This window comes from Pezoporus wallicus, unplaced genomic scaffold, assembly GCF_028554395.1.
Source record: "Pezoporus wallicus isolate ANWC-B61680 ecotype Strahan unplaced genomic scaffold, APGP_CSIRO_Pwel_v1 contig_2025, whole genome shotgun sequence".
Classification (NCBI taxonomy): Eukaryota; Metazoa; Chordata; class Aves; order Psittaciformes; family Psittacidae; genus Pezoporus; species Pezoporus wallicus.
Genome location: NW_026640253.1, coordinates 4,192,837 through 4,211,250, shown reverse-complemented (window position 1 = coordinate 4,211,250; position 18,414 = coordinate 4,192,837). Strand labels below are relative to the sequence as shown.

Sequence of the window (18,414 nt, the reverse complement as noted above, 5' to 3'; positions counted from 1 at the left end):
CTATAGTGCAGGATACTGGGTTATGAACTATTTTTTATTCAGAGAAATTTAGAAATTGGCCGGTGGTTATATATTCCACTAGCTACTAGATAGTGAGTTATACTGTATTGCTAATAGCAGAGCTTTCTTTTTTTCTTTTTTTTTCTTTTTTTGATAGCTCAGAAATATTTCATGGCTCCAAGACTCTGGCCTGTGTTGATACACAGTCTACCCCTGCCATTAAAGCCATAACACTACAGAAGGACTGAGTCAGTACAGGTCTAAGAGATGCTAATTTCAGATGTCCATCAACAGAATTTCAGCAGGACAATGTGCGACAGAGGAAAGCACTAGATATAGCCTTCCCACACAGTTAAGTAATGCCTCTCCTTGCAAAATACTGCAGTAATGTCATGTATCTCTCTCGGCAACCTGAATGAAAGTGCTGTGTGCCTTATGGGCAGTGAAAGTAGACAGCAGGAATAAGGCCACCAGGAAGGGCCACAGCCAACACTTGATATGATGGTGTCCTTAAACAAATGGGCTTAAGGACACAGGCAGCACTACTGGATTCCAGGTAATTTTTGTGACAATTTCCCTTCTGACTCGCTTTTCTATGTTTTAGATATTAGGCATTACCTATTTATTCTTTCCCTCTCCACCAAGAGAAAATTATCTCTCACTTCCCTTGATTGATACTGCTAGTATTACCCCTGATCCAGGTAGAATCCAGAAGGTATGAACTTCCTTTTCTCATAGATTGTCTATTTATGCCTAAAGTAATGCAGAAAATTTTTCTCTCGTTCCACTCCAGTTGGAAGTTTGTTGCTTCTATTTTAGATCTAAATAAGGTATTTCCCTCCCCCCCCCCCCCATAGTACCTGCTTTCTAAAAAGACCTATGTATGTTACCTAATATAATAGGAATTACCTTAACCTGTAAATGTCTTGTTTTATCACGTACCTTAAAAACTCAGCTAGCTTTCGTCCCAGGCTTCACACTGACACCTGGCCAATACACACAGTTTGATCTCCCCCTCCTTTCTAATACACAATTTATGCCAACACTACAAAGGCTAAAAGTAACCTGTTACACTGTTCTGTAAGTAGTAAAAGGCATCTGTAAGGACTAATCAACCAGTATTGCATTTGATATTCTCTGTATATAATCAGTACTACTCAGTCACATTCGCGTTAGAGTACAAAACGTTCTTGCTTAGCATTTAATAGAATTGCAAGAGATGTACCACTACAAAGCAAACAGGAAATGTTTATTTAAGTCCTAGACAGAAAGTGACAAAACCCCCAAACCATTAACCAGTAGTAGCAGAAAATTTATGAAGGATTTCTCTTAAGTCTCTGACTTCTGTCAAGTGTCGTGCTTTTTATACAAGACGTTCTCAACAGCTATGAAGTTCACTGATGTCTCAGAAATGGCACTGTGCTTAAGTGTCTTGGACAAATAATTCATTCCCCTAGGAGGAGATCACAGTTTGCATTAGTCATTTGACAGTAACACTACCCAGATTCCCACACTGAGGTTACAGATGTTTGCTGACCTTAGGCGAAAGGGCTGGTTGGCCTGCAGGAAATACAGATTGGTTCCCAGTCCAACCCAGTCCCTGTCTGGAATACAGGGTTGCCTTTGTCATGGGAAGTGCATTTGTCTGTGTGTAAACAGATGCGGGCAGGAAGGGGAAGTACTACTCCTTTTCTCCTCTTTAAATTAAAAAAATAATGAAAATCAAAACAACAAACCTCTAGACTTAAACCCTCAAGCATCAGGATACTGCTGACCTAGAGGATGATCTAGGATTTCTGTTCTTAAAACAGATTATTATAATTTATGTGTGTTGGCTTATTTTGCCAAAAGGTCAGTGACCACTGACCTTTGCCTCACACATCTAGCTCTCACATCCTTCACGTTGATGGGTGCTCTCTTCCTAACCTATTACAGCAGGGAGTGGTAGTAGTTACAGTAGGAGCAGTTGCTGGCCTGTGGTGATCCCAGCACGGTAGGCACTCAGACCCCAAGAAGTATCATTTAAGCTGCTATTTATTAGAGCTCATAGAAAAGAGTGGATAGCACAGGCAGTCTTACGTCCCTTCAGAAGCTGGGAAAGCTGAGCTGCCCAGTAGTGCAAAGCAACCTTCCGAGGACACAGTATGGCCCGTTTGCAGTTAAGTTACCCCGTGTTGATTATTCAAGCAATTATACAACTAAACAGCTCTGCACAACATCCTTACTGCACAACGGAAAGCATGCTCGGGTGGGCTCTGCTCCGCCCAAACACAGCGCGACGGCCGACTCCCATGTGTATAATGCTCTTCCAGCCCGGGTCGCGCCGAGGAAGGCTGGCACGGCCCCGCCAATACCGCCTCACCTCTCCTTTTCCTCTTCCCTTTCTTTTCCCTTTCCCTTTCCTTTCCTTTCTTTCCCTTTCCCTTTTTTCTTTCCCTCTCCTTCTCTTCTCTCTCCTCCCTCCTCATCTCCTCTCCTCTCCCCCGCCTACAGCTGCCGGGGATCCCTCCGGAGGAAGCGGCCTGCGCGGGGGGGGCGGAAGGGGAGTCCCTCTTGGGCCCTCGCCCCCACGGCGGCGCCCGCTATGTCCCGGCAACTGCGCGAGCCGCGCGCTGGCGTCACCGACCCGCGCCAGCAGCAGCAGTCGCGGCCGCTGCTGTCCCTTGCGCCTGCGCTCGGAGCCGACGGCCGGGTCGCGGTGGGGCGGCGGCGGCGGCGGCGGCGAGCGGGATGCCGCGGCGCTGGGGTGAGGTTTGCGGGCTGGGCCCTCTTCGTCCGCAGCCACGGAGCCTTGGGGCAAGCGCGAGGCTCGGGCGGGGCGAAGCCGCTGGGTGCTTTTTGTCCTGAGCAAAGCCCGGCCGCCCGCCTCAGCCGGGCCTCGCTGCCGCGTCCGTCGGGGCGCGAAGGGTCGGTTAGGGGTTACCGTAGGAAATGGTTGGGGGTGCCGGCTGCGGGCGTGACGCAGGCGGGCTTGCGCGTGCGGCCCGTCTCGAGCGCGGCCTTTGGATGCGGTTAAACTGACGCGAAGGCAGTGCAGTGCCCTAGGCGTTGGGGGCGGTCGGCAGCGCCCCTATCCTCCTTCCCTGCTTTCGGAGAGGCCTGATAGCGCATCCGGTTTATCTGTGTGTAGCTGTGGGTATTGCCGATCTTGAGGACTGCACCAAAGGAAACACTTTGTAAGCATCTTTGCGCAGGTATTTTTGTCCACACTTTTCTGTGGTAGGATCTCACTAGTTCAGTAGGCTCACACACGGCACTTCGCTTCCACAGGAAGGTGGCTTTTTAGCCACAGAAACCAGAAGATAAGGAATGAACTGTGTTCGAAGCCTCAAAGGTTATGCTACGGAGAGGCTGTGAGTCAAGTGTATCTTTTGGGTGTATGCTCAGCAAACACAAGGCCCAGATAGGGGAGAGGAGGTTATTGGAGGGCTGTTCGGAAGGAGAAGTGTCACTTGAGTGGGAACACAGGTATCTGAGATCAGAATTTGGTCAAAATTCCAAACTAAATTGGAAGTTTATTCTTTTGTGTAAAATACCAGAACAGTTTGTAGAATGTTCTGATAAAAACTCACTCCATGTGTGCTCTGTTTTTCTTACACCGGGGCAAGATCTTCATAGCTGTAGACCGGGTTGCTGGGCAGTTTGATGCCCAAATGCAGCTATATAGTTGTACATGCAGGATGAAGATCTGTTTTTCTGTAATGTCTCTCTCATAAAGTGTTTGTAAGGTACCTAATGTCAGATACTCAGATACTGTTTAAGTTAAGGCTGATATTCTGTAATTGGCTTGCTATTGCAGACCTCTGTCCTTATAAGTCTTAAAATGGTGTGAAAGTACTGGTTTGGTTTGCATTACAAACTATGAACTCTGTCCAAACAGAATTCATTTGCATGCCTCTGCCATTTTGAGACAAAGAGCCAGGAGGAATTTTGAAGAAGTGCCAAATGAGAGGGCTCAAGGGGAAAATATGGATAAAGACTCAGAATCAGAAGACATACAGTAGATCCTTATGCAGACTTCTTGGGGAAGAAGATACGAGTGTAAGGGAAGGTTAAAATAAGCTAAGTTGGAGAGGTTTGAGCAAGTCAGTTCTGTAATACATCCTGAATTTGAGTGGTTTGTGCAGATAGGTTTCTAAATTGATTTATACTGATGCCATTCATTGGCTTACCAGTTTAAGAATGCTGTAAGAGTTATTTTAGTCTGCCAGTGTCAGTCTGATGTAAGAAAGCTAATTCCTGATTTAATGTCTGTGTATAAACATTGATATGCTTATTTACAGACATTCTGACTTTCACATGCACAAATATTTAGGACAAACAAAAATTGTCACAAATTATCACTGTAATCTTAAAATTTTATTTTCCGTTCCACTAGATTTACATATCTGTATGTGTGTTTGAGCTGCTGAAGAACCTGCATGAAAATTTATCTCACTTTAATATAAGTATTGCTGTAATCAAAATAGTACTTTTTTGTAAGCTGTTAATGCCACATTCCAGTCTCTTCTAAATGTTGTGCTTTGACTGTTCAAGTTGTGTTACTGTAGAATAATTAGACTGTGTAATGGGTAGTTAAATTCTTACACTAAAAGAAAATGAGAGAGTAACCATTTGTAAAGCACACAATTGTAACTCTAAAATATTTTTAGCAGAGACTCTACAAGTGAATGAGAACTTCGTTCTATGGAACTGAGGTGAAGAACTTCAACCATGGGTCAACAAATTTCAAACCACACACAAACTGTAATTAACAAGTTGCCAGAAAAAGTAGCAAAGCATGCCTCTTTGGTTCAAGAAAGTGGTTTCCTAACCTATGAAGAGTTTCTGGGAAGAGTAGCTGAACTTAATGATGTGTAAGCCCTACTTTGTTTTCTTGGTGTTTTTAGCGTTTTACAGAGACCCTGTATGCAATATATCCCTCTGTGCTGGCCAAGTCAGGACTGGCTATCTTGTTTTGAAATGCCTCCTGCAGCTTTTAAAGTTTCTGTACTGGTTGTAAATAGACTTCAAAACGAAAGCCATTTTTCCTCCAGAAATTTACTTTTTCTCCAATACTCTTCTTCCAGCAAGTGTTGCTTCTCTCTTAGCAAGAGGTAGACATTTAGCAGTATCTTTTTGTTAGTGTTACTTGTCTCCCTTAATCTTCCCCCTCCACCAGCCATGTAAAGATGGAATGCTGCTTCCTCTCTGCCCATCACTTTTCATAGGAAGTAGCAATATGAGCCTTATAAAGACAGTACAGCTACACTAGGAAGGTAAACCTGAGACAGAACAATTTGTGACCATCTTTTTTACCTCTGTGGACAGGCAGTGCTGTTCCTCGTTAAAGATGTGGCACGGCTTACTATTTGAATCCAGTAACCAAGAACATAGGATCATAGAATCACAGAATGATTAAGGTTGGAAAGGACCTTAAGATCATCAAGTTCCAACCCCCAATGCCATAGGCAGGGACACCTCACACTAAATCATATCACCCAAGGCTTTGTCCAACCTGGTCTTGAACACTGCCAGGGACGGAGCATTCACAGCCTCCCTGGGCAAACTATTCCAGTGCCTCACCACCCTAACAGGAAAGAATTTCCTCCCTTATATCCAGTCTAAACTTCCCCTGTTTATGTTTTAACCTGTTACCCCTTGTCCTATCACTACAGTCCCTAATGAAGAGTCCCTCCCCAGCATCCCTATAGGCCCCCTTCAGATACTGGAAGGCTGCTATGAGGTCTCCCCACAGCCTTCTCTTCTCCAGGATGAACAGCCCCAACTTTCTCAGCCTGTCTTCATACGGGAGGTGCTCCAGTCCCCTGATCATCCTCGTGGCCCTCCTCTGGACTTGTTCCAACAGTTCCATGTCCTTTTTATGTTGAGGACACCAGAACTGCACACAGTACTCCAGGTGAGGTCTCAGCAGAGTAGAGGGGCAGGATCACCTCCTTCGACCTGCTGGTCACACTCCTTTTGATGCAGCCCAGGATATGGTTAGCTGTCTGGGCTGCAAGAGCACACTGAAGCCAGCTCATGTTCATTTTCTCACCAGCCAACACCCCCAAGTCTTTCTCCACAGAGCTGCTCTGAATCTCTTCTTTGCCCAGCCTGTAGCTGTGCCTGTGATTGCTCCAACCCAGGTGTAGGACCTTGCACTTGTCATGGTTAAACTTCATAAGGTTGGCATCAGCCCACCTCACAAGCGTGTCAAGGTCCCTCTGGATGGCATTCCTTCCCTCCAGTGTATCAACCGAACCACACAGTTTGGTGTCATCATCAGACTTGCTGAGGGCACACTCAATCCCACTGTCCATGTCAGCGACAGAGATGTTGAACAAGACCGGTCCCAACACCGATCCCTGAGGGACACCACTCATTACTGGTCTCCAGCTGGACATTGAGCCATTGACCACAACTGTTTGTGTGCAGCCATCCAGCCAGTTCTTTATCCACTGAGTGGTCCATCTATCAAATTGATGTCTCTCCAATTTAGAGACAAGGATGTCGTGTGGGACAGTGCCAAATGCTTTGCACAAGTCCAGGCAGATGACATCAACTGCTCTACCCCTGTCCCTCAGCTCTGTAGCCCTGTCATAGAAGGCCACCAAATTGGTCAGGCAGGATTTCCCCTTAGTGAAGCCATGCTGGCTGTCACCAAGCACCTTGTTGATTTTCATGTGCCTTAGCATGCCTTCCAGGAGAATCTGCTCCAAGATTTTGCCAGGCACAGAAGTGAGACTGACTGGTCTGTAATTCCCCGGGTCATCCATTTTCCCCTTCTTGAAAAGGGGGGTTGTATTTCCCTTTTTCAGTCGTCGGGAACTTCACCTGACTGCCATGATTTCTCAAATACGATGGACAGTGGCTTAGCAACTTCATTCGCCAGCTCCTTCAGGACCAGCGGATGGATTTCATCAGGACCCATGGACTTGTGCACGTTCAGGTTCTTAATATGGTCTCGAGCCAGATCCTCTTCATTCTCACAGTCCCTGCATCTGGCTTCCAAGACTTGGGTGGTGCGGTCATAGCCTTTGCCAGTGAAGACCGAGGCAAAGAAGTCATTCAGAACCTCACCTTTCTCCAAATCCTGTGTAGCCAGTTCTCCCGAGAGCTTCCTGAGGGGGCCTACATTCTCCCTAGTCTGTTTTATATTTGCTATGTGCCTGTAGAATCCCTTCCTGTTATCCTTAATATCCCCAGCCAAGTTTAATTCTAACTGGGCCTTAGCTTTCCTAACCTGGTCCCTAGCTTCCCAGACAGCCTGTCCTTGCTTCCACTTTTTATAAGCCCCTTTTTTCAATTGAATTTCCTCAGGAGCTCCTTATCCATCCAAGGAGGTCTCCTGGCCCTCCTGCTGCACTTCCTTCTGGTTGGGATGCAACACTCCTGAGCTTGTAGCAGGCGATCCTTGAATATCAACCAAGAGTCTTGGGCCCCCCTGCCCTCTAGGGCTGTATCCCATGGAACCTTGCTAAGGAGGTTCCTGAAGAGACCAAAGTCTGCTCTCTTGAAGCCCAGGGCAGTGAGCTTGCTGCACGCTCTTCTCACTGTCCTGAGGATCTCAAACTCGACCATCTCGTGATCGCTGCATCCAAGGCTGCCCTGGAGAGTCACATTTCCAACGAGCCCTTCCCTGTTGGTGAGCACGAGGTCAAGCATGGCACCTCTCCTCGTTGGCTCCTCTATTACTTGCGTAAGGAAGTTGTCTTCCACAACAAAAGGCTGCATAAGAAATATTTTTCAGTGTGAATTTTGTTTGACTCCACATTGATGGTAAAAAGAACAAAAATGCAGAGTTGTCATTTTTGCCCAGTACTTTTAGTATAAAATTATAGGAAGTGGAAATATGCATGCTGATAAAGAGCTTTGTAGTGTGGGGGTTTTAGTCATGTTTGACATTTAACTATAATGTGAATTTGTATTTAGTTTAGAAATTGTCTTGTAGACAGTCATACTTTTATGAATGACCTTCAAGAACAGACAGGTGTCTTCATCAATAGATTTTGAAGGACATTACTCTATGTTTTGCCTGAGAATCTAAGAATATATCAGTATGATTAACTCCAAAATACCATTGTTAGTCAAGGGGTTTTATTTCTTCCAGTGCTTACTTCAGCCTGAATGTAACATAGTTTGAACTCCGTCTTATGGAATAGACTTCTGTGTCTGTGTTCCATTAAGAAAAAAATACAACCCCCGAAAATTTCAGGGTCACCCAAAGGTTTCACCTGACTGCTTCATTGTTAATATATACTAACAAAATACACCTCATCTGCATCTGTTGATACTTGCAAGCTTTTTTTTACATACATGGTAAGGAAATAACCTTTTTAGATTGGACCACAAGATTGTATGATTACTATAATAAACAGTGAAAGCATATAAAATATCTATAAAGGATATTTGCTGATGCTGGATCAAAAGACTTGCTCATCATTTTCTGAAATTTACTGTGCAATTTAAAGTGAAATGGACCATATTTTATATTTAATGACATGCTAAGAAGGTCATTAATTTCATGTCTCTGGGAAATATTGATAAATGTCTCTTTAATGATAAGACGCAGGTGAACAATAAATAATACCACAGTAGCTAAGGCTGCTGATCTTTGCATGTCTAGCATGTGGTATAAACTGGATGATTCTTTATTTCAGTACTGCAAAATTGGCTTCTGGACAAGACAAACATCTGTTATTTGAAGTGCAACCTGGTTCTGATTCATCTGCTTTCTGGAAGGTAGTCGTTCGGATAATATGCACTAAAGTAAGTTTGTTGAAAATTTTAATTTGGTGAGGGGGGTTCGTACAAATATTTGAGGTTTGTCACCTTTACTGATAAAATCTAACACCTGCTACATACATTTTGAATATTAGATATTATGTAAATTGAGTATATATATATATATGATTCTATGTATCTGTAAATTGAGTATATGCAGATGATTCAAGATACTGTTTGAGGTAAATTAAGTCTGAAGTCTTAAGTTTCTGCAAAAAGCAGGTTAACAGAAACATTTTCATAACTAAGTTTAAAGGAGTATCTTCCAATGCAGCACTTATGACCCGTTAGTTAGGAATTCAGATTACTCTTGAGGTCATGTCCTGGTAGTGAAATAGTACAATGAAGTGGGAACTGTATAGTTTGATAGAAGTTAATCAGCAATTCCAAGCATTATTAGTTGAGCTAGTGTAACTATGTGTATTCTTATTCCTTAGAAAACCAATCTAAAAATTAAGTGTTTAACTAACTGAGTAAGTTTTGTCAGGGTCTTCAGACTAAGTGTGCTCTTTCTAGTGGGGAGATTATTCCCCTCTATATCTTACCAAGTAACATCCTTAAATGGTCCTCAGCAACCTTAACATGCAAGTTTGAAGCAAGCGAACCGTCGTGGTTTAAAACCAGGCAGAGGGCTTGTTCACTCACTCCCCCCCTTCTGGGTTCCCCTCCTCCCTGGCAGAGCCCCAGGAGGAGGCCGGGGCGGTTGAGGAGCGGGGACCAAGCGGTGGCGGGAGCGGGGCCAGAGGCCGCGACGGGGGGGTCGGCCGCGGTCGACTCTCAAACTTGGTTTGAAACTGACAGTTTGTAATTTTCTGTTTGCATATGAAATGACTTGTTATTCTGTCCTTTGTCTTAAGTTTAGTCCATTTTTTTAGGCATTAGGTCCCTACTCATAATTTAATTCGAGTAGTTATGGTAATTGTCTTGCCTTAAAAGTGTAGTCCTAACTGTAGTATTCCTTGTTAAAAAACAACTGTGTTTTCAGGTCTTAACTTTATTGAGATAGACTGCAATTTGCTAATTTAGTAATGGACACTTCAGAAGATGGCTACTGCCATGAGATTTGCAGTGCATTAAAAGAATTTTGAGCAATGTCATGTAAAAATCTGATATATAATTTTAAACAATTCTTATATCTTAAGATAAATAAAACAAGTGGCGTTGTGGAAGCTTCCAGAATCCTGAACTTGTATCAGTTCATTCAACTTTATAAAGATATCACCAGTCAAGCAGCAGGAGTTCTTGCACAGAGTGGTACTTCTGAAGAAGCTGCTGAGAGTTTGATGTCTGTGTCATCTTGTCAGGCCAGCTTGTGGATGGGAAGGTATTTTGATATACTCTAGCTTCTGACCATGGTTACAACAGAAATAGTTTAGGATTTTTGTGTAAAACTTGAGCTACTAACACCTAATGATCAAAACCACATACTCTTAGCAGATGCAGGCTTTATATCATCACAGACATGAATAGTGTGCCTTCTCTTGTACCACGAGAGCTGTGGTGTACTCGAGTGAAATGCTGTTGGTGCTACCATTCCTTAGCTTCAGAGCAATCATTTTAATGATTAATTCTAATATGATACATGTTGAACCTCCTGAATAAGGAAACAGGAGGAAATGGAATCAGCTGCAGCTACAAATTTAGGGGGTTTGACAGTGTTTGTTTAAACAGATTTTGTTATTGTTCCACTTCAACTTTCTCTTCCTCTTTTACGTTTTGGCATGTGAAAGTTCCCATCTGTTGCCACTAGACACTCATCAGTTATAGTAATAATTTAACTTGTAAGACTGGAAAAATGTGAACTGTCTCACACATGTTGACATCCTGCTTTGTTAACTAGAGGAAAAGCAAAAGATTGAGGTCAACACCTGCAAGAACTTCAGTTCAAACTGAATGGAACAGCAATAAGCTTGTCACCCTTTCCCTATGTGGAAATGTTGCTACTAGTAATTCCTTACTTTTAACTTTCTGAATTAGTTCAAAGTTCTCCCTCAGTTTTAAGTGAGATAGAGGTTTCACAAGAAACAGTAGTGAATGGTATAGTTCTCTATATCAACCAGTGAAGAGCTGGTAGCCACGTATTTTAACAGAACAAGTTGCTGAGCTAGTTAACTGTCACACTCCACCTGTTAGAAAGGGGTTGGCTGTGTTGCCATTCTACAGATAGAGCCCACTTTTTTCTGTCAGTGGATTGCAGAATGTGTTCTTTTCATTTAATTTCCTGATTTTCTTGTTTGGGAACAAATAAAGTATTGGCTGTTCTGAGTTATTAAAATGCTAGAATTAGGTAGCAAATTGTGAACATGTTTGGAAAGTGTATTTTCCTGCTCTTTCTCAAAGATACGTGGTTATCCTAGAACACACGTATATCTGGAAATGGCCTTTTACTTCAAACAAAAAACCCACAGATGCTTATGCAAAACAGCTTTATCTATTGCTAAAGTCAGCGAATAGATAGATTTCTTAGGTGAGTTTCTCTTTCAATTTGAGACTTCAAGATGGGGGAGATGAGCACCCTTTGTGTTTGTAAACTTCATCACTTGAGATAGTATTAATGACGATTAACAACAAGAGAAATTGAGTATAATGTTCTAGTATGCTGGTAATATGCTGGAATTTAGTGAGCTTGTTAAAGTAACTTGTAAGTATAAAACTTACCCAAGTGTTTCAAGTCATTAAACAAAATACAGGCTGAGGCACCTTCAAGTATTTTATACTGAGGAAATATGTTCTGTTAGGTTTTCTGTGATGTCCTCCCATTTGCCTAAATTTTTCTCATCTTGAGACATTTTTCAGCTCTGTGAGAGCTAGCCACCACTGTCCAAAAATAGCAATTATTATCTGTTTCATTCTTCTTCTTATCTTGACTTCTTCCACTGGAATAATACCCTAGTTCTCTAGAACACCCACTTCCTATTTGGAGCATTCAGAAATATCCGTAAGTGTTTTATGCTTTCTGGTAACGAAGAGACAAGCATTTCCTTAGTTTGTCACTCTTGTATTTTACCACTTTTTAAGAAATTTAGTCATATGGCTAAATCTTAGTTTCCAGAAACTATAAATAGGACATTTGTTTTAAGTATAATTGCTTGTATATATACCAGCAAGTCTCAAATTGAACTGTTATCAAAGGTTAGTAGTCAGAGTTTGATGGGGAAAGGAAATGAAAGGGAACAACTCCAAAGAACATAGTGAGCTAATCAAAAGGATATTTGAAACTGTTGTCCTCACTGTATGCAAATCGCCATCTGTAATTGTACAAAAAAAAATAAATCTCCTAGCATTCTAAACAAATTTCTCAAAAAGCAAGTTGACAAGGAAACCCAAGGACCTACTGAAGAATAAAACAAAAGCATGTTAATTGCTGTCCGTTGGCTGGGTGGTCTGTACAGTTAAAAAATTCCTCTGTATTTGACAGGCTCCCAAGATTCCTAAGCAAAAGCAGTCTGGTCAATAGTAATTAAGGTGGACTGTCTCTGCCATTCTTTCTAGACTGCTACCTTTGTGCCCCAAGTCACAGAAGGGATTCCAGAATTGGGGATTTTGTAAGACCTGAAAATTTCAGAACACCTCTTGGCTGAATTGGAAGTGAGCCATGACTATAAAATTAGAGAACTTTACATGTCTAGTTAGGTCAGTGAAAGCTGAGGATTTTCTGCACATTTTCAGTCTTGGGAATCTTGATAATACAAATATGTGAGATACTACTGCTAGTAACTTTAGAGACAGATATCTGTTATTTGGGAAAAAAAATGAAGACAGATAAAACGAAAATGTCTGTCCTCAGGAGTGATCTTGTTTTTAAACTTCTTTTTCCCCTTCCCTAACAACACCTAAAAGCTTATCTGGAAATGCTGTGGCAACAGTCAACTTGAGAGTTTTAGTTTGAAGGAACAACTATGAGGAGTGTATTACAACCTAAAACCATCCTTTTTAGTCTAATGAGCAGTTTAGCTGATGGCATGTGAAATGAGTGAACATGCGTTCTAGTGATCGTCTCGATGTGTGCTTTTATCTAAGATATAAGCCAGCACACAGAAATTTGACAGACTTCATCATGAAATAGTTCAGCCTGACACTCTGTGGAAGGAAGTCAGATCTGCTTTCAACATAAACAATGTTTCTGTTCTTTTGCCTGGTCAGGTGATGTTTAACCATCACTTCTCACACTTCTTTGTTGATACGAAAAAAGGATTTGCATAACCCATTGCAACACCGAAAGCACCACGAGACCAAAAATAAATGCATATTCTAATTTGTTTAGTTCATTTACTGTTTGTTGGTAGCTTGAGGCTATGTCTGACAAACTGGGATGATGTAACTAGTCCATTCACAAAATTACATGTTCCTTGAAGACAAGCAATGGTGTTCCTTTCTGTCCATGAATTATTATGAAAAATGTAGTAACTACTGTAGTCACTAGGGCATAGATATAAGACCTACTGGTTATGTGGAAAAAAAACCTGTCTTCTCTTCTGCAGGGTAAAACAGTTGACAGATGAAGAGGAATGTTGCATCTGCATGGATGGGCGTGCTGATTTAATCTTGCCATGTGCTCACAGCTTCTGCCAGAAATGCATCGATAAATGGTAATACATATTAAAGTATATTCATTATTTTATAGTGGGTACTGGTTATCTGACATGTTTCCAATTTAATGTCTGAAGATACTAACAGGATAATGATACGTATGATACATAACAAGTTTGAGTAAAATCAGGCCGCAGCAGAAGGAAAAAAGGATTTCAGAATTTGTGAACACCTCATGAAGGATTTCCTTTTGGAAAAAGAAATGTAAAAGTGCTTTTCAGCATTTGTTATGTAATTTCTTACCTCTGTTCTTATAAAATTAAATCATATCCATGCTTGCAAACTAGAGAAAACAGAGTATATGTTGATGCCAGCATGTTATGCTTCACAAAATCTCATTAAAAGCTGTTTTTTAAGGCAAAAATCAGTAGTTTGTAAGAGTGTGCAAATACGAAGGCAAGTTGTTATTTAGGAAATAACTATTAGAGGGATTTTTTTCCCATATATTATGCTTTCTTTTCAAATCAATCACATACAATTTACTCATTTAAATACATTTTCCAAGAAAAGATTTCTTCTCAATAGCAATGCCTTCAAATTTATGTATAACATGTACCTTACAATATCGTGTTCAGCTTCATAGTAAACAGAACAGCTTTTCAGCTTCTGTATCTGTCTGGTGCATAGGTTGTTGGAAAACTCAGAAGAGAATTGCTTTATGGAAGAGCACAGATGTTCTCTGACTGTGCAGAAGACCTGCAAGGATTGATTAAGCAGGTGTTCCAGCAGTCTAGCATTAGGTGAAACAGATATTTTCAGTTGAAGGCTTTTTTTGATGAGTTAATGATTATGATTTTACATTTAAGTCACATAATTTGTGCATAAAAATTTGTTCTGTGGCCTTTACAAAGGCTTTTCAAAGAAGTTACTCTTAAAACACCATGCTCCCACAAAGGAAAAAGGTAGTAAAAATTGCTGGATCTCACAGTATAACTTGTCATCTCTCTTTTCAGGGAAAGTATTTTAACATCTATCAGCAATACAGGGCTTAGGTTAGCAACCGTGGTAGACAGTGGATTATTCTACTTTGGCTAATGAATCAGCTAACGAATCTTAACTAAGCTGCGGTTACACCATTCTTTTCTCAGCACTCAATTTTTAAGGCTCATCTCTTCTTAACCTAGGCAGACAACAGACTCCCAGCTCAGAAACATAATTATTTGGGACCCTCCTCCACTGAAGAAGGATGGCACCCTAAGGACCAACTCTAAACCTCAGTGGTCTGAATGACCCAGGAAATGGGCTCCTTTTTCTCATTATATAGGAAGCTTATGGGGACTAGTTTCTGAAGGACCTCAGCTGAATATCTAAGGATTAGAAGAATTAACTTAGATTAACTTAGATTTCCATTTAAAGTTTCTGGACAGGTAGGTAGATGCATTCATGAGGAATATGGCTCCAAATTTATCGCTCAAAGAATGGAGCTACATTCAGAATTGTTGGCCAAACTTTCTCACAAAAAAAAACAGTTTTCAAGAAAAAAAAAAAAAAATAGGTGGTCTAGTCCAGCTAACCTGATCATTCTTAAAGTTTTCATTGGGTTGTGTTGTTTTGTCTGGGGGCTCTTTTGGGGGCCAGGAAGAGACCATCAATGAAAAATACTCATTTCTCTGGCTTTCTAACAGGAGTGATCGTCACAGAAGCTGTCCTGTTTGCCGTCGGCAGGTGACTGGAGCAAGTGATTCTTGGGTGGTTTCAGATGCACCTACTGAAGATGATATCGCTACTTACATACTTAACATGGTAGATGAGGTTGGCCAGCCTCACAGACCCTGACACTGGCCACGAGCTGATAATAGTACTTGAAGTACTTGAAGCTTTCATTTTCACAAATACCTGTTTTCGCCTCTCATTGCTGTTCTTCCAGAGTCTGTCTTCTGCTTCACTTCTTGGCTGCTGTTGCATCTATGCTGTTCTTTTAAAGCACAGGGTATATGAGCCAGTGTATGTTTGGGCAGTCTTAATTATTAATCTGTACTTTCAGTAAATTCTTTGGTCATTAACAGAGCTTCTTTTAACAACAACTTTTGATATTAACAGTTTGACTACTAGATGAAGCAGTTTATAACAGCACAACCACAGTTGCTAACTGCTGTTTCAACATCACAGAAGATGAACCATGTCAGGTGGCTTGACCTCACAGTTCTTATCCTTAAAAGCACTAAAGCACTCACTTTTAGTTTCATGAAAAACGTCAGTAAAGATGATGAGTTAGCACTAGTGATTATTAATTTGAAATTTTACTTCTGAAACTTGAAGATGTCCCACTGCCTGTTCTTCAGTAGCCAGTTGTTGCTGCTTTTAGAGTTTACAAATACTGATTTCAATCTAATATGTTAGGATTTGTAGTAGTATTTTAAATCTGCTCTGAAGAGTGTAGGCAGCTCCGTAAATGTACTTGTGCATTTCTGTTTATTCTTTTGACAAGATTATCTCCTAGAATATTTTTTTTTAAATTATATTTAGCATAATATTATTAGCTTGGAAACACTAAACAGTTTCATACACAATCCTAGAAAAAGTAAATCGGTTTCTGTATAGTTTTTGATAAAGAACAGCCCAAATTAGTTTTAAACATTAGGCATATCTATAAAGAATGCCATCATTTGAATTAGCGGTTAAGGTGTAGTTTAGTCGGATGCTTTGGTTTTATCTGCTTCTTTTTGAGTTTTTGAAGTGATGAAATCAGTTATAAGGTGATCTAAGTAAGGGTGCTGTGCTTTATATTTGTAAGTGCAATATGCTTTTATGTAGCAGAGAAACTTCTTATGTTGCTTGCAGTGAGATGTGCGTGTGACAGTTTGGGAAAAGGGATACCACAACTGGAGTGCAACAGTATTTCTGTCTAGCAGAACAAAATCTTTAAAGTGCTAAGTTTAGACAGTCTAAAATAAATTGTTAGTATTCAGGAAACCCATCTGCAGCCTTATTGGCATAAATAGTGCTATGAAAATCAACTGCTATTGTAGAGAACTAATTTTTTTTAATTATTATTATGTATGCATATATTAACAAATACTACTCTCTTGAGGCTATTGAGTGAGAAATACCCAAGTTTAGCATTTGAGGGAATATCAGCATAAATTTTGCTTACTGTAAGACTGCATTTTTAATTACCACACTTGTTAAAATTTGATGATGCCATAAGGCTGGGGCCTTTTGTCACAGACAAGTTCTGAACTAAAAGGCATGTGCACATGTGGATATGCACATTTGGGTTGTGTTTTCATAGTTGGCTACAAAATAATTTAATTAACATTGGGGGCAAGATCTTGGTAATTTGTCTATTATACGTCTTTTTGTTAAGGAAATGTGTGTAGCATATGGTACCCATTTGAGCTTGGCTTATGGCACAGTTGTCAAATCGATCATAGACATTAAGACAGATAAGCAACAGACTCTTGTATGTATCATCTAAAGCCAATATGGCTTAGTGTGTAAATCTGTATTATTGAAAAAAATCTGTTTATGGATGTATATAGCTTAGAACTAATTTTTTTCCCTTTGTTAATCCTTTGGTATTATGAGGTGTTCTTAAGAAAATATGTGGACTGGTTGGTTGCGTATAGGCAACAACTAAAAATTGTTAATGGTCAGGGATTTTCCACTAAAATATTTGCAAGTATTCCTAATCACATACTAGTTTGATTTCTGTTTGCTTTTTGAGCTTGCATTAGTCCATGTTCAGAACTTGAACCTTTGAATTTTTTAAACTTTTTATATCACTGGAACGGAAAGAACATCTAAATTAAAGCTTCAAGCTAACTTTATTTTTCAAGTAATTCAAGAATTATACTTCTGAACTGAGATTTTATAAGTTGACTTTCTGCTGAGAACTGACATGAACTGTTTAAAATGTAATTTTGTAATGATGCAAACAGATTGTTAATTGCAGCATGGTAACCTTGCAATTACAATATACTCTAGTGCAAAAATTATTTAAATAGTGAAAAAGTAAACTTTGTATTCTGTACAGCTTTTTTTTAATTAAGTTGCTGTAATTCACACTACTGTGATACAGGTACTGTAATGTGTGCCTTGTAAAATATATGTACTGTATGTAACATGGGATAGTAGGTCTATTAACACTGAAAAACTAGTAATTTGGTACTGGTTGCTGTTGCCTAGTCTGAAGTGCTACATTTAGCAAACGGTTTTGGAAATGGTAAAGGAATGATACTGGCCCAGACATGGCAATGGGCTCCAGAAAATAGTCCTTGAAATGTTAATTACTATGAATAGCTGTTAGTGGGGGCATTAGAACAAACTAAACTTTCTTGTGTTAAGTGATGATTTCTTACCATTGTAATGTGAAATTGTAAACATTTTAGATTGTATTAATAGCTAGGAACATTCCAGTATATTAAACTTTGTGTATGAATGGTGCAAGTTACTTTGGAAGAAATGTTCTTTCAAGCTTAAGGAATCTCTTGCCTTTAATACCACAAAAATCTGAAGAGTGAATATTAATCTAAATACAATTCTATTGTACAGGTGGTGTGGTTAAAAGGATGCCATACAGGTGGGTCAGATGCCTCTTAAACTTTGCAGTGTGGTACCAGCAAAGTAGCTTAAATGCAGGTCTGCTGAAAAGACCCACTCTGATTCTCCTATTTTTTTTTTTTTGTCAGAACAAATTGGAACATTGTGCAGAGATGGGAAAAGTTAACCAAACAGCTCTACTGTAAAGGACAGTATTGAGGAGTGGGTTTCTTTAGAAAAAGGATTTATTTATATTTTCTCAGAGAAGTTTGATTCACTTTTTTCCTAAGTTATTTCCTCGTGTTTCTGAGGGTATTTTAAACGTTAAGAATGCTAAGGTTTGGAATATTCTGACCCGGGGAATTACAGACCAGTCAGTCTCACCTCTGTGCCTGGCAAAATCTTGGAGCAGATTCTCCTGGAAGGCATGCTAAGGCACATGAAAATCAACAAGGTGCTTGGTGATAGCCAGCATGGCTTCAGTAAGGGGAAATCCTGCCTGACCAATTTGGTGGCTTTCTGTGATGGGGCTACAGAACTGATGGACAGGGGTAGAGTAGTTGATGTCATCTACCT

At 40.4% G+C, this 18,414-nt stretch overlaps 1 protein-coding gene and 1 long non-coding RNA gene across 8 annotated transcripts; one reads left to right on the top strand and one right to left on the bottom strand.

The window, feature by feature from the left end:
* Positions 1–1,228: 1,228 nt before the first annotated feature.
* LOC130604016 (uncharacterized) lies at positions 1,229–2,296 on the bottom strand. Of its 2 annotated transcripts, none has more exons than XR_008973347.1 (2): positions 2,197–2,296; positions 1,229–1,697 (listed from the first exon to the last, which is right to left on the bottom strand). It is a non-coding gene; the product is annotated as an uncharacterized LOC130604016 (long non-coding RNA). The 2 variants fall into 2 exon arrangements; XR_008973346.1 differs by lacking the exon at positions 2,197–2,296 and adding an exon at positions 1,868–2,129.
* Positions 2,297–2,708: 412 nt separating this feature from the next.
* On the top strand, positions 2,709–17,749 carry RNF141 (ring finger protein 141). Of its 6 annotated transcripts, XR_008973338.1 has the most exons (7): positions 2,776–2,907; positions 4,653–4,856; positions 8,643–8,751; positions 9,909–10,090; positions 13,248–13,355; positions 13,932–14,096; positions 14,982–15,119. XR_008973338.1 is itself a non-coding variant. In XM_057418181.1 (6 exons), the coding sequence occupies exons 2-6, from the start codon at positions 4,714–4,716 to the stop codon at positions 15,130–15,132; spliced, it is 693 nt and encodes a 230-aa protein (XP_057274164.1). In that variant the 5' UTR covers positions 2,709–2,746; positions 4,656–4,713; the 3' UTR covers positions 15,133–17,749. The 6 variants fall into 6 exon arrangements, 5 of the variants coding, with proteins under 5 accessions (XP_057274164.1, XP_057274165.1, XP_057274161.1 ...); XM_057418181.1 differs by lacking the exons at positions 2,776–2,907; positions 13,932–14,096 and adding an exon at positions 2,709–2,746 and having other exon boundaries at positions 4,656–4,856; positions 14,982–17,749; XM_057418182.1 differs by lacking the exons at positions 2,776–2,907; positions 13,932–14,096 and adding an exon at positions 2,709–2,746 and having other exon boundaries at positions 14,982–17,749.
* Positions 17,750–18,414: the final 665 nt, after the last annotated feature.

Bases quoted from the DNA above. Each gene is read 5' to 3' on its own strand.
- RNF141 (XM_057418181.1), top strand. From the start codon at position 4,714: ATGGGTCAACAAATTTCAAACCACACACAAACTGTAATTAACAAGTTG. The intron at 4,857-8,642 runs GTAAGCCCTACT...TCTTTATTTCAG, and splicing joins GTAGCTGAACTTAATGATGT to TACTGCAAAATTGGCTTCTG. The intron at 8,752-9,908 runs GTAAGTTTGTTG...TTATATCTTAAG, and splicing joins TTCGGATAATATGCACTAAA to ATAAATAAAACAAGTGGCGT.